Genomic DNA, 22,376 nt, shown 5'->3' on the forward strand with positions numbered 1-22,376 from the left:
AAAAAAGGTGACTCCAGGGAAGATCTCATTAGTGCCACTCGCCATTCCCTTTATACCGTTTTTCACACAGAACTGAGAAAAGTCGCAGTTTCTAGCCTCGTCAGGGGAGAGAAAAGTAAAGAGCAGACACCTGCAGCCAGGCCAGGCCACCCATTTACAGAGAAACAAATGGTTAGAGGTTTTTCGCCTTATGGGCTCTTAGCAAGCACAACATAAAGAAAAATTCTAATTAACAAAAACATTTTTTTCTTTGTTTCTTTTTCAATTTAATTTTTTTAATAAAGAAATATGTTCATTTATTTAAATAAAAACGATTTCTTCTCTGAAAAAACGTTAGAATTATAACTATTTTTACAATAAATCAAAATCGTAATTTATAATAACCATCTTAATATTTTACATTTTTTATAATATAATTGTTGAATATTATTTTATCTCATTCACATAAAACATTATCATGAAAAAGCTATATTATTAACTAAAAAAGCTTTATATTAGATTTATAATAAAAATTAAACTTATGAAAATAATTAAATATTAAATATAAAAAAATAATTTTAGTGTGAAATGGCCAAAAAGCCCTTGTATATAAAAAAATCGTGTTTTTCATTTAAAAAATAGTAATAAAAATTATTTTAAAAACTGCAAGAACTCTTAAAATTTATTGTTCAAGTTTAATGTAAGTTCAAAAACTTAAAAAACTAGTTTTTTCAGTTTTTTAAATGGAAAAATATTATATTTGAATATAGAATTTTAACTTTACCTTTTCTAAAATCTTTAAAAAGTTAAAATATTACTCTGATTTTAAACATACTCTTAGATCTTGATTTGAGTTTCCTTGATCCTCTGCCTCATCGTCTGACTACAAAAATCTTGTCTGCCCCTTTGTGTTTTCATTTTCCAAACCTCCCCTTTACACTAAAGTAGCGTATAGTAGTAGTATACTACTAGCTAGGTATCGCGTAATTTTTTTTGTTTTTTAAAAATGGATAGTGTATTTCTCTTGTCCAAAACACAATAATAAGACGCACCCCTTTATATGAGGCCAGGCACCCCTCACCTCCCTTCCTCCCTGCTCTTAACATTGGTAACAGTAACACCCTACACCAGTACTGTCACCACTTTGCCAGGCGCCGTCTCTCTCTCTCTCTCTCTCTCTCTGCAGTAATAGTTAGTACATCACCATCTTTACAAGCCCTGACCACGAACACTGATCCACATCTCCCTCACCAAAATTCAAAATGGTATGTTTTTTGTTTTATAAACTCTTGTTTTTCTTTTCTTGAATTATTTGCAGTAGTACTAATTCTCGTGTTTTTGTATACAGTTGGTTTCATCAAATCTATCACTACCTCCTTGGCTTCAAGCACTTCTTACAGAGAAATTCTTCAATGCTTGTGTAATTCACGAAGGAGCAAGAAAGAATGAAAAGAACATATTTTGCTTGGACTGTTGCATCAGTATCTGCCCTCACTGTCTGTCTCCTCACGGCTCTCACCGTCTCTTGCAGGTTCCTTCAAGACTTACCTGCTAAGATCAGTTTTTGCTCTTACATGACAAATCATGTATTTAACAAGTTTTGACATTTTTCTCCTTGTATGTTTCAGATAAGGAGATATGTATATAATGATGTTTTAAGGCTAGATGATGCTCAGAAATTATTCGACTCTGCATTTGTTCAAGTAAGCAATAAATCTTGATACGAACATGATCAAATTCAAGAAACATAAGGGAAAACATATAGATATCGCAATCTTCGTGGCATAATTCTATGCTGCTCCTGTCCGTGTACGCATTTATTACTGTTTATATGGTTTCTTTCTTGTTTTGAATTTTGATACGCAGAGAAGATTTAGCTACTGCTTTTTTAATGCCTTCCTTTCTTGAAAAAGCAAATTGCACCTATCATTTTGACCATGACCGATTCCAATTCTCTGTTTTTTTCCAGTCCTATACTACAAACAGTGCAAAAGTGATATTTTTAAATCAAAGGCCACTAACAAGGCCAGTGAATAACAGAGGCAACATTTGTAGCAGGTGTGACAGAGGTCTGCAATTCCCTTATCTATTTTGCTCCATTTCTTGCAAGGTAGCTTGTAATTACCATGCTTAAAACTTTACTCTTTTACTATTCTATCTCTAACCATTTCACTTCACAACGTCCTTCCTCATCTGGGTCTCTCTCACTTCTCTCCAATACTCTTTTTTTTCAGGTTGATCATATTTTGAGAACAGAAGGTGTAAGTGGGCTTTCAAGTTTCTTGTATGATTGTAAGTTCTTGCCTTTGTCCGAACCGGGTTCAGATGACGGCTTAATGACTCCAGTTTCGGTCCTTGAACCGGCCCCTTCGAGCAAGACAAGTTCTAGTTCAGGCGGGGATGGTGGGGTTGCTTGCAGGGCTCTTGCCTGTACTGCAACTACGGAGATTGTGAGAAAGAAAAGGAGTAGCTTGACAAATTCATGCCGGACGATGTTTCCAAGAGATACGGTGATATCGACCATTTTAATGAACCGGAGAAAGAAGGCACCGAACCGGGCTCCTCTTTATTGAATTGACCGTGGCCGGCCTCCTACAAGCACATAGGGACTGGGAAAGAAGAAAGTGGCACGGGGAGGTTTGTCTAGAATTGGTAATTTGCTGTGTCTTGGAGGGTGAGTTGGGGATTAGCACAAGGAAAAGGAAAATGAAGTCCTCTCAATTCTGCTCTGCTGAGGGATTTACTGGTGGGTAGCCTTGGGGGGAGGGATCTCATGGCAGATCAAAATCATTCGATGGCTCTGTTTTTTTTTTCTTCCCTTCTTCCTTTCTGTTACTTATAATAGAGTTACTACAGGGAGTAACAGTGACAGGAGGACCCTGTTTTATTGCCTTTTTCTTCTGATTGATGGGGTAATTGTCATGTACAAGTTGCGGATTATCATTTCCTTTCTATACTTTTATAGCTATCAAATTCAAATGTCCTGCTTTTCAAGGGGCAATTATTAGTTTGATTTTATTACTTGTCACCAGTTGATTTCAATGGGGCTCTCTCTGAAGCGTACACATCCTGATGTTGAATGCTCCTTTTCTTGTCCCCTTGACATGTAAATCATGAGCACCCTAAAATCACATCTGTACTTGGATTTTTCTAATTAATTCTCGTGAAGTATTTCTATCTTATTTTATACGCTAAATTACAGGGAAGTGAAGTAGCAAATTGGCATTCAAGCTTGTTTTATGCAAGTACTTTGGGAATTAATGTCAATAAAACTAGAGCATAATCATCATCGTCGTCGTCATCATCATCATCGAGGAAAAAAATAGAGCATTAGGTGATTTCTCTTCCAGAAACTGCTCCCCCCCCTCTCATGTTTTTCTTTCTTCATTTCTTCTTCCCTAGGGCACGATAGATGTAAAATTGACGGGCAACGTTAATCAATAATTTATGCGTGCGACAACGTTAAACTACCCTCGATCGTTATTTGCTTTCAATTTTCAGTTTCTGTAGCGAACTGGTGATATTAAAAGTGTTTTATTTTATTTTATTTTAATATTTTTTATATTATTTTAAAATGTTGATGTTAAAAATAATTTTTAAAAAATAAAAAAATATTATTTTAATATATTTTAAAAAACAATCATTAAATATTTTCGATTACATATAATTTCTAAGTGTAAACTATAGTATGCCGCTTTATTATATCAACAGATACTGTTAAAGACAATGACATGTGGTTCAATTCATTGCATAATAATTCGAATGTTTTTGTATTTTTAAAATATTTTTATATTTTTTTAATATAATAATATTAAAAATAAATTTTTATTAAAATATTTTTTTAAAAAAAATACTTTAAAAAACAACTATTTTTATAACCAACGTCACTTATTTTGTTTCAATTGTGGCAGAACCTCCCATGTCTCTCTTTTTCATGCAAATTGTGTAAGTCCCCAAGCAACGAGAAACAATATTTTCCCCATCAGCCTTAATAACCTTAGGGTCTGTTCTATATATATATATATAAAGAAAAACAGAAAAAAAAAGCTATATGTATATATATCATGAACTCATTTTCATGTTGAGCGAATAGTGCATGCTGCGAAGGGAAGACTTCTTGGACACAGTAACTATAAGGGCTGAATAAATGTCATGTTTCCATGTGTTTATATATATATATATATATATATATATAAACAAGCTGTCCATCCATGGCATTTCTCCTGCTGTGATATACCCCACTGGAAAGAATTTATGCCACTCGATAAATTTTCGTCAAAAAGTACTTTCACAGCTAGGACTCGTCATAAATGGCTTGAGAAGACCATTGATTGTTTGGATTTGGGGCCCCGACTACCATTAAAGTCTCAATCCTTCAGGAAGATAACCGGGGATGGATACAGTTGCCATTTCTTGCTCCAGCCTCCAGTAACGAAATTGGAGGGGGGGCACAGTCGTTCCCTTTGAATTCTTTCCCCCAAGATATTTATGGATTATATAGTCCCCTAAAGAAAAGGAATATATATATATATATATATATATATATATATATATATATATATATATTTGGTTACAAGTGCATGTTAACAAATATTAATGATACTAGCAAGTTTGTAATAAATCTTAATCGTGAATCTTACAAAACAAGAAAGGTATCAGTCGGGGGTTTTTTTGAGCATCCAGCAATATTGTGAATTGCAAACGTGTCAGTATCATAATTACGCCGATAATTTGCATAATTAAGAGATCAACTCAATCGCTTGTGCTCTTATTGAAGATTTTGATATTAATTACCAAATTAAAGTTTTTTAATTATGACAGAATTTCGAGTACAGTTTAAGATATTTAAAAGACACTATAAAAAGAAGAATTTAGTATGGATACTTTCATATTTAAAAGCGTTTTTTTTCTTCTGTTTTTTTGCACCTGTCCCGTTTTATTCAATTTCAAGACGATCTCTTCTTATGGATTCTCTAATTTCCATATAAATGTGATGCACTGCGCTGAAGTTTTATTTTATAACCTGGATAGTTTAACTAATTTTATAGATTCTAAAATTAATAATTATATCTCTTTAATTTTAAATTTTTATCATTAAACCCGACTAGATGGTTTTTATTTTATAACCTTTGTAAGCCGACTCGGTAGCAACCGTGCAGTCCGATTGTGATGTTACAGTCACACATTTTAGACTCATGTAGCCATTGCATGCCTGACTTAAAAGACATTTACATCTTTGTCTTTAGCTTTGTCTTAGACATGTCCCACAGGACATTTTTGTACCAATCCAGGGGCAGTTTTCCTTTAAGCACGCGGATGCTTTTCAAATAACTAGCCACTACTGGCTGGTGTTGGTTTCTCCCCAGCGGATATATTTTTCTTTCTTTTGTACCAAGTACCGCAATCATATGCTACCAAAAAAAAATAAAACAAAAAAAATAAAAAATAGAAATGGGAACATCGATGGATAATATTTCATTGTTAATTTTTTTTTGGAGTTGCCAACCCACTAAAAAATAAAAAGTTGATAATATTTTGTCATTTCTTTTAGGCTAACTTTTTATTGTAGTATACATACTTTTATATTTAATTATTTTACATCTTTTTTCTAGAGAGATTTATTGCATTAATATATGATTTATATGTTAATGTTTGCTTGAGATTTAGAAAAAAATGAATTTTATTATCATTTGACAAAATTAAGTTTGGTTGTGTGACTTATGTATATTATAATTGAAGAAATGACGAGATATTTTAATGAGTATCAATCACATTTTATTAATTTTATTGCAAGTTAGAAATTTGAGGAATTGATTTTTTTATTGAATTGATAAAATCAATATTATTCTATTTAGGTTTTCTAAGTAATGAATGATCGTTTTTGGATGTATCAAAATTTACAGGAAAGGTTGTATAAGCAAGATTATCTTCAAGGTGTTAACAAGTTTTATTAATCATGTACTTTCTAAACCAAATGATATTAGTGCAGATAAAATTAGATGTCTATGTGTGAAGTGTACAAATAAAAAGTTTCACCATATAGATATTGTGATGATGCATCTATTTAAAAAAAGTTTGTTGAGAAATATTATGTTGGTTTGCATACAAAAAACCATATGTTTCTTATAAAACCATGTTAGAAGGGATGGTTGGTTCAACTTATAGTTCTAGCAACATATATGAGTTTGTGGATAATAATAGTAATCCTTATAAGAGTATGATGATTGATGTAATGTAAATGAATCATGATTATTCAAGTGAAGGTTCATGCAACATCCCTTTAGATGAAGAATCAAATATAAATATAACTAAGTTTTTTGAACTTTTGAAAGATTATAATAAATCTCTAGGTGCATAACTTACACAAATTATTTGTCGTTATATGAGTTTATAGATGATAATAGTAATCCTTATAAAAGTATGGCGATGGATGTAATGAAAATAAATCATGATTATTCAGGTAAATGTTCATTTAACACCTCTTTAGATGAAAAATCAAATATAGATGTAGCTAAGTTTTTTAAACTTTTAAAAGATTCTAATGAACCTTTATGGGATATGTGCATAATTTACAACAAATTATTTTTCATTATACGAGCATTTACCATGAAGTCATATTATAGGTTGAGTGAGAATGGTTGTGATCACATAATTGAATGACTGAAAACATATTACTCTAAAGAAATAGGCTGAAAGAAAACTTCAATGTTGCAAAATTCATGATGAAACCTCTTGCTAAGGATAAAAAAAAACAATATATGTCCAAATTTTAACATATTGTACCATGGTAAATATGTAAATTTTACAGAGTGCAAAACATGTCAACATGTTTGATATAAACCTTATAGTGGTAGAGGAAGGACACTTGTTGAATATAAAAATTAAGATACTTCTCAATCAGTCATAGAATATAAAAGTTATTTCTGTATTCAGAGACTGCTAAGCACATGATATGATATCATTTATATGATGTGATTGATGGAGTTATAGTACATGTTTTTTATGGTGAAATTTGGAAGCAATTTAATAATATACATCCTCAGTTTTTAATAAAATCATAAAATATATTTCTTGGTTTGAGTATAGATGTACTTAATACATTTGAATCCTTTGTTTCACTTTATTTTTATTGGTCAGCCATACTGTCTTTTTACGACCAATTCATGTTTTTGTATATGATTATACACTGTCCTTATAATGAAGAGAGAAATATAACTGTTTGTCTTTAACCATTAAGTTATACGTGTAAGGACTATGAACACCACCTATCTCCATATTGATGTAATATTGTCTACTTTGAGTCTAAGTCCTCATGAATTTGTTTTTAGATTATATCCAAGAAGCCTCACACCAATAAAAATATTTTTTCATCTTTATATATTTATTATTCTCTCCATTTCTAGTCAATAGGGGTCTTTGCTCGTAAAAAGACTGTCAACTTGACATTATTTAAAAGACAGTATCAACAAAATCTAGCTATGGACATTACATGCATCTTTGTTTCTTTGTCATCGTTAGCTTACCGGGTTCTATAAATGAAGATCAAGAAAAATCCCATCGCCCACAAACCCTCCGTTCATTATCGGCTCTGTATTCATCTACAAGCAGTCAACGCAACATCTCCAAAAAACCACCTGATCCGCACTCTGAATTCTCCGAAAAATCCCTTGAGCTGACGGAATTTTGAAGAACCATGGATTTATTATTTTGTGCTTACGCTTCAAAACGAAGCAAAGTAGTTGATTTAGTTCATACAGTATTAAATTTAAATCGTAAAATGGGAGTATTTGAATGTTGGCTTTTATGTTGAAACGTGGGTAGGTGATGAATTGAAAATAAATATGGGATTAATGGTAGGTGAAACTGGGATTTTGTTTTACTTGCTTTGGTGATTAAATTTCCAACCATCTATTACCCTGGTGATTTTACTAGAACTATCTTATTATTTGTATTGGAATTTTGGGTTTGCTTGTATCTGCAAAAAGTTGGGCTGGTTTGAGTGCCTGACGGTCTCGAGGTGATTTGATCAACGACAAAAAGAAAAAAAAGAACAGAAAAGAAAAGAAAAGATGGTCATTACAGGGTAGAAAAAGGGACAGAAGCTTTTTGTCTGAATCAAGTTAGGAATGATGAGATAATTGAATTTGAGGAAACTGTGGAGCTAGGGTAATAATGGTTTCGATCATAGCTGGGTCTCCACATCAGTTTATAGTTTTCACCTTGGTCTTGTTTTGTTCTTCGCCTTTTGTCAATCTTATTTGCACTTTGTTTATGTATATTGATGCAGCTTTTAGTTTATACCAGGATGGTTGAGGTGTGCTTTTGCCACAACTTCATACTGGTGATAGAAAATTAGAATCTCCACTTGGTCACTGAACTTCGTAATCTAATCTTTTTGAAGTTGTCTTTGTTGCGACAATGTTCTAGTTGTTGAATCTTTACTTTGCTTGCAATGTCATCTATTGCTTAGTGCACTTCACTCAATTCTTGTTTTTGTTTTGTTTTGTTGTTTTTTTTTTGCTGATGTCTGCACAGAATTGGCTTCCTTTTGTTGCTGGATGAAGAAATCTCTTAGGCATGTGCAGTGCGCCATTCACTATCTGCGGAATTGGTCAATGCTATTACTTTAGTGCAGTTGCTTTCAGCTACAAGTTGCTACAATATATGTCAGACTGAAGTTCTTTGAGCAACGTAGGGGTTTTTTCTTGTTTCTTAAACTGGAACTTTCTGCAGTTTTGCTTGTTTGTGACCAAACTCTATGTAGTTTGCATACTGTATTTCTGGGGGTGTTTCTGTCGCTGGCTTTTTGCCTCATTTAAGCTTTTTGATGGTATCAATCTCCTTCCTTACCAAAAACTAAAGCCTTCTTCTCTATTATTGATATCAGTAATTGGAGTCTTTCTATGATCCTGTATTACCAAAGAATCAAAATTCAAGCACATTTAAAAAAGTCCAGTGATCTTCTACTTCATCATGGAAGCCCACGTTGGATAGGACATTCTCCAATGCTTTGACAAACTTCTCAAAGTAATTTCTAGTCTCATTTATCAGTTCATCTAGCATTGAAATGGTTTAAGAGGCCTTTCGTGTACAAAATTATGAAGCTTTTCCAGGATAGTCTATGCCACGCTTTGTAAGTTGCAAGCACTCAAAATGTTGTTTCTTAATAATTATCGTTGTCAGACAGGAAATATCCGGATGCATAACTCCATCGAAATACATGTCTACTTTCAATAACATGTTGCCATGTGCTTCTGTTACAAGAATGTCATTCAACTCACTGATCTTTTCGAGCTTTTTATTCTTAAACTCATGATAATCTGCAATGGCTATCGCTTCTGAAAATCGATTCGTATACCAATGTCAAAGATAATTATCCTAATGAATATACTTCTCCTTAAGTTTGCGATCTCTCCTTCTCACTCCTGCAACATTTCTTTTGTAGTTGTTTTTCTTTTCTTTTCGTTTTTTTGTTTGTGTAATTGTTACACACTAAATTAATTACAACAGAGGTTATGTAATAGTGTGGGTCAGAGGATAAGAAAAACAGTCCTATTAATGGGCTGGACTTTGTAAGTGTTTTATATTAAAATAAAATTTGGGTTAGAAAAAAAAAACATTTGTTATGGGTACCAGTTAAGTATTACATATAAAAATAATGAATAATAATAATAATTAAATAATATTATTTTTATCAAAGGAGAAAAAAGAGCCATGAATGATAGTGTGAAAAAAAATTACTTTAAAGTAATTTAATCTTTACACCATGCTTTAAAAATATAAAAAATTAAATTATTCTCTACCAATCTCTTAAAAAAATTCTTTTAAGAATAATAAAGTTTTTATACTATGCATTTAAAAGGTTAAAAAACCAAATTGTCCTGATTATTCTTATAATAATTAATGAAGCTTACATAGAATATCATTTTAATCTAATAGTATGCTAATTGGTTTTTTTATTGGAAGAGCAAAATAATAATTATATTATTGCAGTAAATAGTGACGTGTAAAGACATTGTAAATTCTCCTTGGCTTTCAATTTATTTTAAAAAATTCCACAATCAGATATTGTTAGAGAATTGGCCAGGCTTGATTAAATCTTTTTTTTTAAAAAAAAAACAACCCATATTCAATTAATATATCCAATTAAAATCTTAATTACTTGACAATCTCAAAAAAATAATAATCCAAATGAGGTTATTCAATTTAAATTCAAATATGTAAAAAATGTATCATTTAACATAAGATTTAAATCTTTAACTTAAAAGGACTCTAAATCCAACAAATAAATTCATAAATTCACTACCCTTGACAACCTTCATTCTTTTTTTTTTTTTTAGTTTAATGTGGGTGTCCAGGCCAACTTGCGCGCACCTCGACTAATCCCACGGGCTCTGAAGTTAACGACCATGTAAGTCTCCAGTGGCCATCATATGAGCAACCACAGGGCTCAAACCTGAGACCACAGAAAAAACAAATCTCTTGATCCCAAACTTTTAACACTGGGCCACCACCTAGATGGTTGACAACCTTCATTCTTGGTCTCCAAAGGTATGGAGGGAAGGAGTTGAGTTTCACTCTCCAGCAAGAGCCGAACCAGAAAACCTCTTCAGTGACGAAGAAACTTGCTAGCACTAGGCCGAAAGCTTATTAATCCTAGCAAACTTTACACTTCTAAGCACAACAGGAAACTCAATTTTCTCCGCGGGGAATCACAGGTAACCCGTAGAGCATCTCATTCTTCTGCAGCCATGGTAAAGCAAGACTCCGTAGCTTTTTTAGATGGTGTTTGGTTTTATAGTAATAATTGTTTTTTTTATATAAAAAACATTAATTTTTTTAAGAAAAAAACATGGTGACACCCAAAAACAAACCCTCAATGGCTGCTTCCTTGCATATTTCTTTTAAGAACACCACCTGGAATCTAAAAAACGTACTTCCCTTTGTTTTTCTCCTCCCTGTCTTCTTTCCTTTTTTTTTTTCTTCGGCTACATTAAGTGCCTCTGCTAGCTTGTTAAAGTCAAAGAATGCTTTGTCTTTGTCTTCTGCAACATCAAGTGCTCTACTTAGGTTTGTCATATCATAGACTGGGTCCTTTTTGTTTGTCAGTGGTGCGATTTTTATGGGGCTCTGCTTCATTGTGACAGGTAGTGATGGATCACCAGTTGCTAATTCTGTATCGAAGAAAAATAAATTACAAATAAATTTAAAAATGAATTGTTAGTTAATTAATTCAACAATAGCAGAACTCGTCATTATTTTCATAAAAGATGTGGAAGTATTTTTTTAATTAACTTTAATGTTTGATCTTTATATTTTAACTAATTTCATGAATTTTAAAATTAATAAACATATAAATCTGCAATAATTATTATATTAACAAGATATGAAAGTACTTTTCCAATGGTAACATGGAGTTATAGATCACTTTTTGATCTTTATCACAGAGAATCAATTACAAAATAAATAAATAAATAAATGGAATTATTAATTAATTTAATAGATAGAAAACTAATTATTTTTCGAAAACTATAATTTGGAGTTTTAAATCTGTAAATTTAATTTAATTTCTAGCTAGGTAGGTAAGAAGCTGAGATGAGAGAGAGAGAGGAGCATACCCAATTAAAATATGAGAGCAGATCTCTAATCTAGTGATCAAAGCAATTGAGGGATGATGAGATAGGATGATAATCTAATTCGAATAGACAAGTATCTTCCTGACAGGAATAAACATGTAATTTTTGGATAGTTATTTTATTTAATAGATAATAAATATGATATATGTGTTGTTAAATCTAATATAAAACTCGTTAGATTTAATTTGAAATATATATTTATATTATATAAATATATTTATAAAATATCTAGATTTAAATATATATATATATATATTAACTATTTTATTTTTTATTAAATAATAAATAATATTTAGATAATAAATATCCATAAATATCTTCAACCAATTGACAATTGAATGAATAGTTTATAAATATTAAAATTATTTAGTACAATTTCTCGAAAAAAAATTACAAAGAGCTCACTTTGAAGTTGAGCCACTCTGTATGATATATTTCTATCAAAGCAAGCACTCGTTGTAATTGACTTCAAGAACTGAAAATGGGGCCAAAACTATTCTAAACTCTAAAGTAACAAAATCTTTCTTTATTCAAGACATGCAGAAATCAAAGGCAGCAACAATTAACAGAAGTGATAAGAACAGGGTAAATGCCTTGAATGCAAGGTTGAAGAAGCTCTCTGGTTTCCATACTCTCATCGCGTCGAATTATGGTATTAATGGCATCATTTGTTACGACGTCCCAGGGTGTCTTTAGCTCTATATATTCAGCCTATACAAGAATTAGAATCCAAAAATACACTCTATATAAAGACAATAACCAAATTTACGAAACTAGCAAAAACTTAGGACTGTGCTGAGAAAACATATAAAGCAAAATAAATCTCAATTCTGAATCTTTAATTCATGAATTATCAGCACCCAAGCAGCATAAACTCAAGCTCAAAATTCTTTTTTTTTTTTAATATTTCATTGATAGTTTAACTATGCTTTCAGTTAAAAAAACGCAAAGAGTAGAGGTGAGCAAATTTCAATTGATAGCGAGAGGATAGAAGGGGGGAAGCTTTAACCTCATAGATGGCTCTGGAGGACAATATTTCTTTTGCGATCAGGACATCAACAGGGAGCTTCTCTTGTCATTCCCTGTTGTTCTTATTGCTCAGCTTTGAACCTCGTTAACAAGTCTTAACAAAACACATAACCAAAATCAATGAAAAAGACATTTCCAAAAGTGATTTGTAGAGGACTCAGAGCCGTTTATTTTTAAAAGTATTTTTAATTTTTTTTAATTATTTTTTTCGTATTTTTAAATTATTTAAATTTACTAGTATAATAAAAATTATTTAAATATATTTTTAAATAAAAGATATTTTAGAAAACAATTACTACTATAACACAATATATATATATATATATATATATATATATATATATATATATATATATAAAAGGGTAATTTAATAATTTTGTCAAATGTAAAAATTTTTGTTGACTTGATAATTTTTTTAAAAGTATAAATAAATAATAAAAAACAACCTCACTACACGATGATTGTAAATGTAATTTTTCGTGTGTGTGTATATATATATTAATATATATTTGTTAAAAACATATATTTTAAGCCTAGTTTGTTTAGGTGTGAGTGGTTTTTTGAAAACTATTTTCTAAATTTTTTCATGTTTATTTATTATTAGAAAAATTGGTTAACAAAAATAATTTCTAGTCAAAAATAAATTTAGCTTGGTTTTTAGAAAAGTGTTTTCTGTTTATTTTGGATGAAAAACACTTTTTAGATGTTGTTAAAAATTAAAAAATATCATATTATTTGTTGATTATATCAAATCTGATCCTCAAACTTTTGATTGCTATATATATTTTGTTTTGATTATTTTTTTTTCAATTTCATCCCTTCAAATTTGATTTTTATATTAATTTTGGTCCTCATTTTTATAATTGTTATTTGTTTTTCACTTATTATTTTTTAATTGAAATTTTTTATCTATCAAATTTAGTCCCCATTCTTTTGATTGTTACCTATTTTATTTGATATAATTTATGAAATGATAATTATTATTATTTTGACTTTTTCATCTTTCAATTTTTTTATTTGTTAGATTTGATCTCTATTATTTTGATTATTATTTATTTTATTTGAAATAATTTATGAAATTTTTTTTTTTTCAATTTAATTCTTATTCAACTTTTTAATTTGTAAGATTTGTTCCTCATTATTTTAATAAACTTGAAAAAAATAAAACATTAATAAGTTATTTTACAGCTCATTTTCCATGACATAACCAAACACTGGAAAATATTTTCTAACTTATTTTTCATTACACTATCAAACATCAGAAAATAATTCACTTTTATAAAATTTATTTATTTTTTAAAATTACTTTCCAGACAAAAAAAAATTATTTTAATACAAAACACATAATGCTATTTTTAAAACGTTACATGCTTTGATTTCAAATAAAAACAATTCCACTTTAAAAACACATAATATCAAATAGCTGGACGCGAGTCTCAATCAATAAATCCAATAATTAAGTGGCCTCTATTTAAAACTATTACACTTATCATAAATTGTGTTGCTTTCTTTGTTGTTAATTTTTGTGATTTTTCTTGAATCCTGGTTTCATTGTGACAGACGATGATAGATTATTTGCTAATCTGTTTCACAAAAAGTCAATTGCAAAAAAAATAAAAATAAACTGAAAATTAATTTAGCAGATAATGAGCTCAGTACGATTTAATTCCATAAATCTAATTTATTTTCTTGATTAGTAAAGGGAAAGTGAATGTATCAATTAAAAAATCGGAGATAAATTAGAGTGAAAACGCGAGAAAAAAAAAACAGAGAATTATAAAACAGAGATGAGGCCTTCACATCTGTATTTAAAAAAATAAGAAATTTCAATTGAAGCTGATGAAGCAGCCAGTTCCAAATTAAAATCGGTCCAGTCCAGATCCTACTTTGATACTAATTGCTTTGCGTCCTGACCTTGAATGAACAAGGGAGTCGTTTAGACTTAGCTTGGAATTATTTTCAAATGGTATTTTTTAAAAAATTATTTTTTTTTTGATTTTTTATATTTTTTTTTGTATTGAAAATCAATTTTAAAAAATAAAAAATATTATTTTAATATATTTCTAAGTAAAAATCACTTTAAAAAAACTGTTATTATACTCCGAAACAGCTTGTTTGATTTTGCATTTGAAAAATATTTTTTTAAAAAAATATTTTTTTTTAATTTCAAAATAGTTTTTTTATTAGTTTTATATTATTTTGATGTACTGTGTCAAATTTTTTTAATAAAATAAAAAATATTATTTTAATATATTTTTAAATAAAAATTACTTCAAATAAGAATTTATAATTTTTAGCTGCCAGCGTGACTTTTTTTTTTGAATTTGATAATACTTTGAACGCTATAAACACAACTAATATTTATAACTTTTTAAGTGTTTGGTAATGCTTAACTTTCAAAAACTATAATTTATATTTATTGAAAATCACATCCATGATTAAATTAGTGATTTTCGAACGGCTGAAACATTATGTGCCTTTTTTCTGTTTTTTTGTCGTTGTTGTCTGGTAGATGTTTTTTTAATTGAAAAAAAGATTTTGGTTAACAACTAATGAACTGGTTAAGATTGTATCCTTATTACAGTCAACAACTAGAGATTTGCATTCAGACAAGGTGACAATGACATGTTGTAATCAAATAGATGTTAAGACACTACACCACCTACTAATACATACGATTTATAAATAAAACGAATGATTAAGAGGAAAAGGCTTTGATAAATCATTAGTTGCTGGAGTTCTTAATTATCAATGGGGTCCCACTCTTCCAGAACAAACTATATAACACACTTTATAATCTTATTTTATTCTCAATCTAAATGGATAACAATATTATATTTTTCATGCCATATGAACAACTTGGATAATGGTCTAAGATCCCCATTTAATAAAAAAAAATCTTAATAATAAATAAGGTATACTTGTTAATTATATCTTATGAAATGAAAATTTCCCTTATTTAAACAAAAAAAAACTAAATATAAAATGAAAATTATTTAATACCCTGCCTATAAAACAAGCATAAAAATATTATTTTAAATATTTTAAAAGGTTTGATTTATAATATTATCCAATTCACTGCACTTTTATAAAGCCGAAACTACATAAAACAGGTGTCGTTATCGTTAAAAAAAAGGCTGAATTGATCTTGCTTTTCAAGTGTGACAAGATCACAGCATATTTTGCTTCGGGGGTCTTATTTTGATTCCCATGAAAGTAACTCCGAACGTAGCAACCTGACCTCAGGAGAATGGCCCCAGTTTTCACCAACTACTTACAGATATTAATAATGTCTCGGCCAAGCCGTCCAGAGTCAGCTGAATACTTCATGGAATCCAGCCATCCTCCTCCTATAAAGTGTTTCCTTGGTTGGTACTTGCAAATAGAATCAACCACCTCCCATGGGGCTCGTTCGTTCGTTTTGAAGAGCTAGCCCTACAGCCATCATTTTGCTAAATCGCCCTTGTTCTTAAAGAGCATAATTATTAATTTTCCCTCCGCCGTTTTATTAGTCGGAAAGACAAAGGAGGCCCAGGATCTCGGCCTGTGAAGGCTTGCCACTAAGATGTGTCGGCTAAAAGCATCACAGGCAATTTAAAGGTGCATAAAGCTAGCATGATATACAGGGGATTGCATTATAAAAATTAATTGGGGTAGGAGTTAGGAAAAGCTTGTAGGGCATGCTGTAAAGCTACTTTGAAGCACATATCACTGCAGCTGATCGATATGCAATGATTGTCCCCACACAAATACGATGGTAACACCGGGACTGGGTAAACCTCTCTTTGGGTGGAAGCAATTCCGGGTCCTAAAAGTGACCGGACAACGGTGAGATTTTTTTTTTTTTTTAAAAAAAGGGCGAAAATAATCATTCCAAAATGCCAAAGGAAAAGACACATAATTCTTTGAATATAATAAGATAAATAAATAAATAGAAGAGAGACCTAAAATTTGTTAGCTGGCTGGCTAGAACTCCAATGAATTTTAAGCGCTGCCTTGACCTTATCTCTGGTGGGGGAGCCGTATGATAAATTAATATCACAAGTACCTTTGGTGGACGTTGAAAACAAGCCTGAATGTGAGCTTTTTCGAGACTCGAGACGATGAAGTCATGATATATTCCTTACTTTAGTTTTTTTAAAAAAATTTCTTGGGTGGAAGGTCAATAATTAGATTTTTTTTTTCTAGATGTTTGAAATTAGCGTGAGAAATATATCTTTAAAATCATGAAAAGATGAAATTTAGTCTTGATTAACCTATACACTTGTCTAAAAATATATTTACTATAGAAAAAAAAAAGACTGGAAGAGATTAGAAAAGGAAGATCCAAACCTAATGGATCTTAATTTGATTTTCTACCAAAAAAATAAAACAGGAATAAAAGTGAGTTAAAATTAAACTTAATTTCTTAATTATAAATCAAAATATCATAATGCTTATATATGCATCCAATTAAATAAATCAATATTTGATCAAGAGATAATTAGGATTAAAAAATTTGATTTTACAACATGTGTCATATACTTAATTGTGTTTGATAATTTTGTTTTCAATAATAATTTTTTTTTTGATCAAATTATTATTTATGTAAATAAAAAGTAAAAAATAATCATTAATAAAAGTGAATTTAATAAAATTATGAAGTCCAACTATAAATAATCTAATATTGAATGATGAAATTAAATATATTAAAAAAAAAAAAGAGATTTGAGTCAATTGGTAACCTTGTGGTCATGAGCATATGACTAGAATAGCTCTATAGAAAGGAAAGTGAAACAAAACATGAAGATCAATTCTCGAAAAAAAAAAAAGCAATTTAAAAATATTAAGGAATGGGATTGAAAACAATGCAATAAAAAAGATAAAAACAACAATAAAAAACAAAATTAAAATTAAATGGGGGAGGGATGCCAAACTCAAGATAAAAATAAATTAAAATTAAATGTCGAGGGATTAAATTTAAAAAAAAATAGTAAAAAAATAAAAAAAATAAAAAAATAAAAACTAAATTTGATATAAAAATTAAATTAAATAAAAAAATCAGATAAAATAAAATAAAATAAAATAAAAATAAAATAAAAAGAATGTTAGCGCACTTCTAATACAACCATGAAAGAATACAACCATGAAAGGTGAAATTTCACCATTGAAACACGATGAAGGTTGCAGGCTGCGTCTACTCATTGTGCCACTCACACACCAACTATTTTTTATTGATATTTTATAGTTACAAAAAGGTCAAATGGCCTCTTGTTCAACATAAGTATAATAAAAGAAAAAAAAAAATCCTTGCACGGGAGTTCTAAATTTTTGGATTCGATGACATCTATGTAATTTCACCATGCATAAAAACAAAAAATGCCTATAAAGCCCCTACATGCTTGTTTCTTTTTTTTTCAATGCTTCCAATATTATTTTAGTCATTGTAATATTATAAAATAATATAAAAGATTGATCTAACCCTATTAAATTTGGCAATTGACTAATATGTCCCCTTGAAACACCCATTTACCCTAAATGGCCGATTCATTTGATGATTTCTAAAAAAAAAAAAAAAAAAAAAAACTAAGTGGGGGGTTTTTTATTACTAAAGTAAAACCCAACACGTTTTAGAATTTTGTATAATAATAATAATATTCTTCGCTTTCCTTTTGGGTTTCTTTTCTCGTAAACCGTCAACGTCGCTGAATGTAGACAAATCTAAACAATTCCGGACAAATAAAAATTGCTCAAGTGAAGAGTCATCTTCTTCAGATCAATCCTTGAGATCTACGTTTTACCCAACAACATTAACTGATTGATTGATTGTTAATCCTTTGTCAAATTTGTGAATCATGTCGTTCTTCACATTGACCGAATATATATTTATATATACACTTTCTAAACGTTGTTTGTTGGTTGTTTGGAATTGTGTTTTGAATAAAAATTTATTTATTTTATTTAAAATTTTATTTTGTATATTTTTAAATTATTTTAATATATTAATATCAAAAATAATTTTTATTTTTTTTTTAAAATATGATTATAGCCTCTACGATGTGATGACATAAATTAGAAGAGGTTATATTTTTGTCATCTTCAGAAGAAAAAATTATAAACATGAATTACTCTAATCATCTTAATTCTTTCTATGGTTCGTGTTTATGTTTCTCCTCTTTATTTTCAATTTATGTTTTTAGTTTTTTATAGTACCAATTCTTTTTTTCAAATACTTTAATCTCCATTTATTAATGAAACATAACTCAATCGGGATTCTTCAATTTTTTTTCATAGTTCTTCAAATTCATATGATAACTTATTAGGTACACTTTAAGGCGTCCGTTGAGAAAACATAAATTCACTGTAAATTTGTTTATAAATTTATTTTTATCTTTTAAATTAAATATATTTTTATTTTCTTATCTTTTTTTTTTAAAATTTTAAGATATTAAGAAAATGCAATTCAGACTCAACCTTGGTCTAATCTTGCCTCAATCCTCGAGTCACCATGCCCCGACTTAAACTTCATCCCTCCTTAACCATTGGGCAGTCCTGCTCATCTGCAAATCTCATGGCACTCTGTTATCTCTCCCATGTTACCGTTAAATACAGGAGTCCAAGAAGTCAAGCAAGCAGAAAGTATAAAAAATTATTCATTCTCAGGAAAAGAGGAGTATTAAAAACAAAAAAACAAAAGAAAACAAAAAATCAAGTGAAAACACAGGAAAAGCGCAGCAAACCAAACCCAGCATTAGCTTAACCCATCACCCACACAATACCTTCCTTCCAAGACATCCAAAGCACAATCCACACAGTACGCTTCAAAAATTTTCGTCTTTACCTCTCTCACTTTCTCTCGATTTTTCTTTCCTTGAGAAAGTTAGAAGAAGGGAATTCAATTCCATTCCATCCTTACAATCCACAAAGACAAGAGAGCGAAAGATTTTATTCTATTGTTTATAATTTCCCATTTTGTCATGACGGAAACTATGGAAACTGCAACCTCTACAACACCAAAACAACCCCAAATCTCTGAGATGTTTTCAAAATTTGCTCTTGCTTTCAAGACCAAAACTTTCGAATTCTTCGCCGACGAAACCACCGCCGCCGACGAAACCACCGACGTTGATGACGGTTTCTCTCTCCTTGATTCCGCTGAGGATTTTATCCCTGACCAGAAAGTCATAATCTTGAAGCCTGACCAACCCTTGAGTCAAAATCAAGACTTTTTGCCACAGAAAGAGTTGACAGTGAAAAATAGCGAGACCCAGATCAAGCCTTTAAACACCCAGTTAGCTAATACTTTGATTTCTTCAGTTTTTTCTTCAGTTTCTTCGTTTGAAGCTTCTTATTTGCAGTTACAAACCGCGCATGTGCCTTTTAATGAAGAGAGCATTAAAGTAGCTGATAAGGCTTTGGTTTCAGCTCTTCAGAGATTGTCTGATTTGAAGCAAGTTTATAGGGATTTGTGTAAGAATCCTGATTTTGGTGATGATTTGCCAATTGGGTCTTGTTTGGAAGCTCAAGTAGACGAGAATCAAAGCAAGCTGAGAATTTTGGGGACCGTTTCCAATAGTTTGCAAGCAGAGATTGATCAAAAAGATAGTGAAGTTTCGGTCTTGAAGAAGAAATTGAGTGAGGTACACAAGTTTAATTCTTTATCGTCTAAGAGGTTGTGCAGTAGTTTGAATTTGAATTCTGAGGTTTTGTTGACTGTTAAGGTTTTTGATTCTGTGTTAAATGATGCTTGTAGAACAATGCATAAGTTTACTAAGATTTTGGTTGATTTGATGACAAAAGCTAGGTGGGATTTGGACTTGGCAGCGAATTCTGTTCATTCTGATGTTGATTATGTGAAAAGAGGGCATAATCGTTATGCATTTTTATCCTATGTTTCTTTGGTGATGTTTAAAGGTTTTAATTTAGAAGGGTTTGGTTTGGAGAGTGAGGGTGAAGTTTCATGTAACGGGCTTGGATTGGATTCAGTTAAGAGTAACAGTTCATTGAAGCAATTGCTTGAGCATGTATCTAGCAATCCTATGGAGTTGTTAAGTAGGAATCCTACTTGTGAATTTTCGAGGTTTTGCGAGAAGAAGTATCAAGAGCTTATGCATCCGGCAATGGAGTCGTCAATTTTCAGCAATTTGGATCAAAATGAAGTTGTGTTGAATTCGTGGAGGTCACTTAGTATGTTCTACGAGTCATTTGTTAACATGTCGAGTTCTGTATGGACACTTCATAAACTGGCATTTTCTTTTGATCCCGTGGTTGATATTTTTCAAGTGGAAAGAGGGGTTGATTTTTCAACGGTGTATATGGAAGACGTCACGAGGAGATGCACCATGCCTAATAAAACCAGGTTAAAGGTGGGGTTCACAGTGGTTCCAGGTTTTAAAATCGGAAGAACAGTAATCCAATCTCAGGTTTATTTATGTGCTTGACATGTAATGAGTAATTTTTTACGTTTGCTGCCTAAGCAAAGTAATATGTTTTGGTTGGATATCCTGCGCTAAGTTCGAACACTGAGGGTTTGGATTGTGGCCAAACTATAGTGACACTAGAATCCAAAGGATTCAGGTCAGGGTTTTAATGCATACACCAGTTGACTATGCTCAAGGAGGAATTGGAAATATATATGATGAGACAATCCAGCTTTTTGTTGTGCTGTTGCACCAGGCATTAAGAGCAACAATGGTATGCAGCTCTTGGCTTTCTTTTGATGTGCAGTTATAGAGTTATACTTACAGTTAGGTTGTGAATTTACACACCCCCTTTCATCTCTCTTTCATTGTGCTAAGTCCTGTGTAAAAATGGCTGTAAATGTTTGTTTTTTACTTTGTATTGATTGCAAGCTCTCTTCTGACACAAAATACATTACCAAATTGTGTATCTGACCTCTGCCTCATTTGTAACAAAACAATTTACTTGGAACGGAATGTTGAGCTGTAACATGGTCCTGTTTATCATAAGCTGTGTGTTTAAGATAAATTGTTAAGTGCTTGAGAGCAATCTTCTTAGACATTAAACCAATGGTGTGGGTAATATTCCATTTCCTTTATATCCAAGAACTATGAGATTCTTCTGTTTTTGAATGGATAATGTTCATCCATTTTGTCCTGTCAGCTGTTTAGAATCTCTTTGTTATGTATTATGTGAAGCAATTAGCTTGAGAATCCAGCCATCCATAACACATATTCTGACTCGACCAATTGCATTTTAGTTTTTGCTAATGTTTTGGTCATTCGATTTTATGCTTAGTTTGATGTGTCTGTGGCTTAAAGATTTTGTCTTCTTTTTACTCCATGTTGTATGTCCAAATTTTTGTTGTTGCAGATAAGAGTATTTAAGCACTATTTTAGTTGTTTTTTGGCTAGCTTATTAATATATTACTTCTATTGGGGTTTTATGTTTTTTTTTTTTTAATTAATGTGGGTGTCCGGGCCAGCTTACACGCACCTCGACTAATCCCACGGGCTCTGAAGTTAATGACTATGTAAGCCTTCAGTGACCCTGAGGTTTGTGGGACTCGAACTGATAATCTCTAGGGAGTAAATCTGGAGCCTGATTGATGAAAATATTATGGAGTGATGGGTGTCATTGTGAGTTCTTCTATGATGAAAATACTGTGTTAATGTCCCTTTATTTGGACCAATAGTTTGAATGATAACGGTGTATTACCATATATAGGCTTCCAGTTAGGCAATTGCATTGTTCAAAGGATTATTTCATTACTGATAATGGTTTTCTGGAATA

At 30.7% G+C, this 22,376-nt stretch overlaps 2 protein-coding genes across 2 annotated transcripts; both read left to right on the forward strand.

The window, feature by feature from the left end:
- The first annotated feature begins 1,060 nt into the window (after window positions 1-1,060).
- On the forward strand, window positions 1,061-2,992 carry LOC133690472 (protein RGF1 INDUCIBLE TRANSCRIPTION FACTOR 1-like). Its single transcript, XM_062110691.1, has 5 exons — window positions 1,061-1,244; window positions 1,328-1,510; window positions 1,608-1,682; window positions 1,949-2,089; window positions 2,214-2,992. The coding sequence occupies exons 1-5, from the start codon at window positions 1,242-1,244 to the stop codon at window positions 2,550-2,552; spliced, it is 741 nt and encodes a 246-aa protein (XP_061966675.1). The 5' UTR covers window positions 1,061-1,241; the 3' UTR covers window positions 2,553-2,992.
- Window positions 2,993-19,181: 16,189 nt separating this feature from the next.
- LOC133690759 (protein GRAVITROPIC IN THE LIGHT 1-like) lies at window positions 19,182-21,592 on the forward strand. The gene has a single exon (XM_062111027.1). It carries the CDS (start codon window positions 19,601-19,603, stop codon window positions 21,062-21,064), a length of 1,464 nt encoding a protein of 487 aa, XP_061967011.1. The 5' UTR covers window positions 19,182-19,600; the 3' UTR covers window positions 21,065-21,592.
- The last annotated feature ends 784 nt before the right edge of the window (window positions 21,593-22,376 follow it).

Source organism: Populus nigra, chromosome 4 (assembly GCF_951802175.1).
Source record: "Populus nigra chromosome 4, ddPopNigr1.1, whole genome shotgun sequence".
NCBI lineage: Eukaryota > Viridiplantae > Streptophyta > Magnoliopsida > Malpighiales > Salicaceae > Populus > Populus nigra.

Bases quoted from the DNA above. Each gene is read 5' to 3' on its own strand.
- LOC133690759 (XM_062111027.1), top strand. From the start codon at position 19,601: ATGACGGAAACTATGGAAACTGCAACCTCTACAACACCAAAACAACCC.
- LOC133690472 (XM_062110691.1), top strand. The intron at 1,511-1,607 runs GTTCCTTCAAGA...TGTATGTTTCAG, and splicing joins GCTCTCACCGTCTCTTGCAG to ATAAGGAGATATGTATATAA. The intron at 1,683-1,948 runs GTAAGCAATAAA...GTTTTTTTCCAG, and splicing joins TCGACTCTGCATTTGTTCAA to TCCTATACTACAAACAGTGC.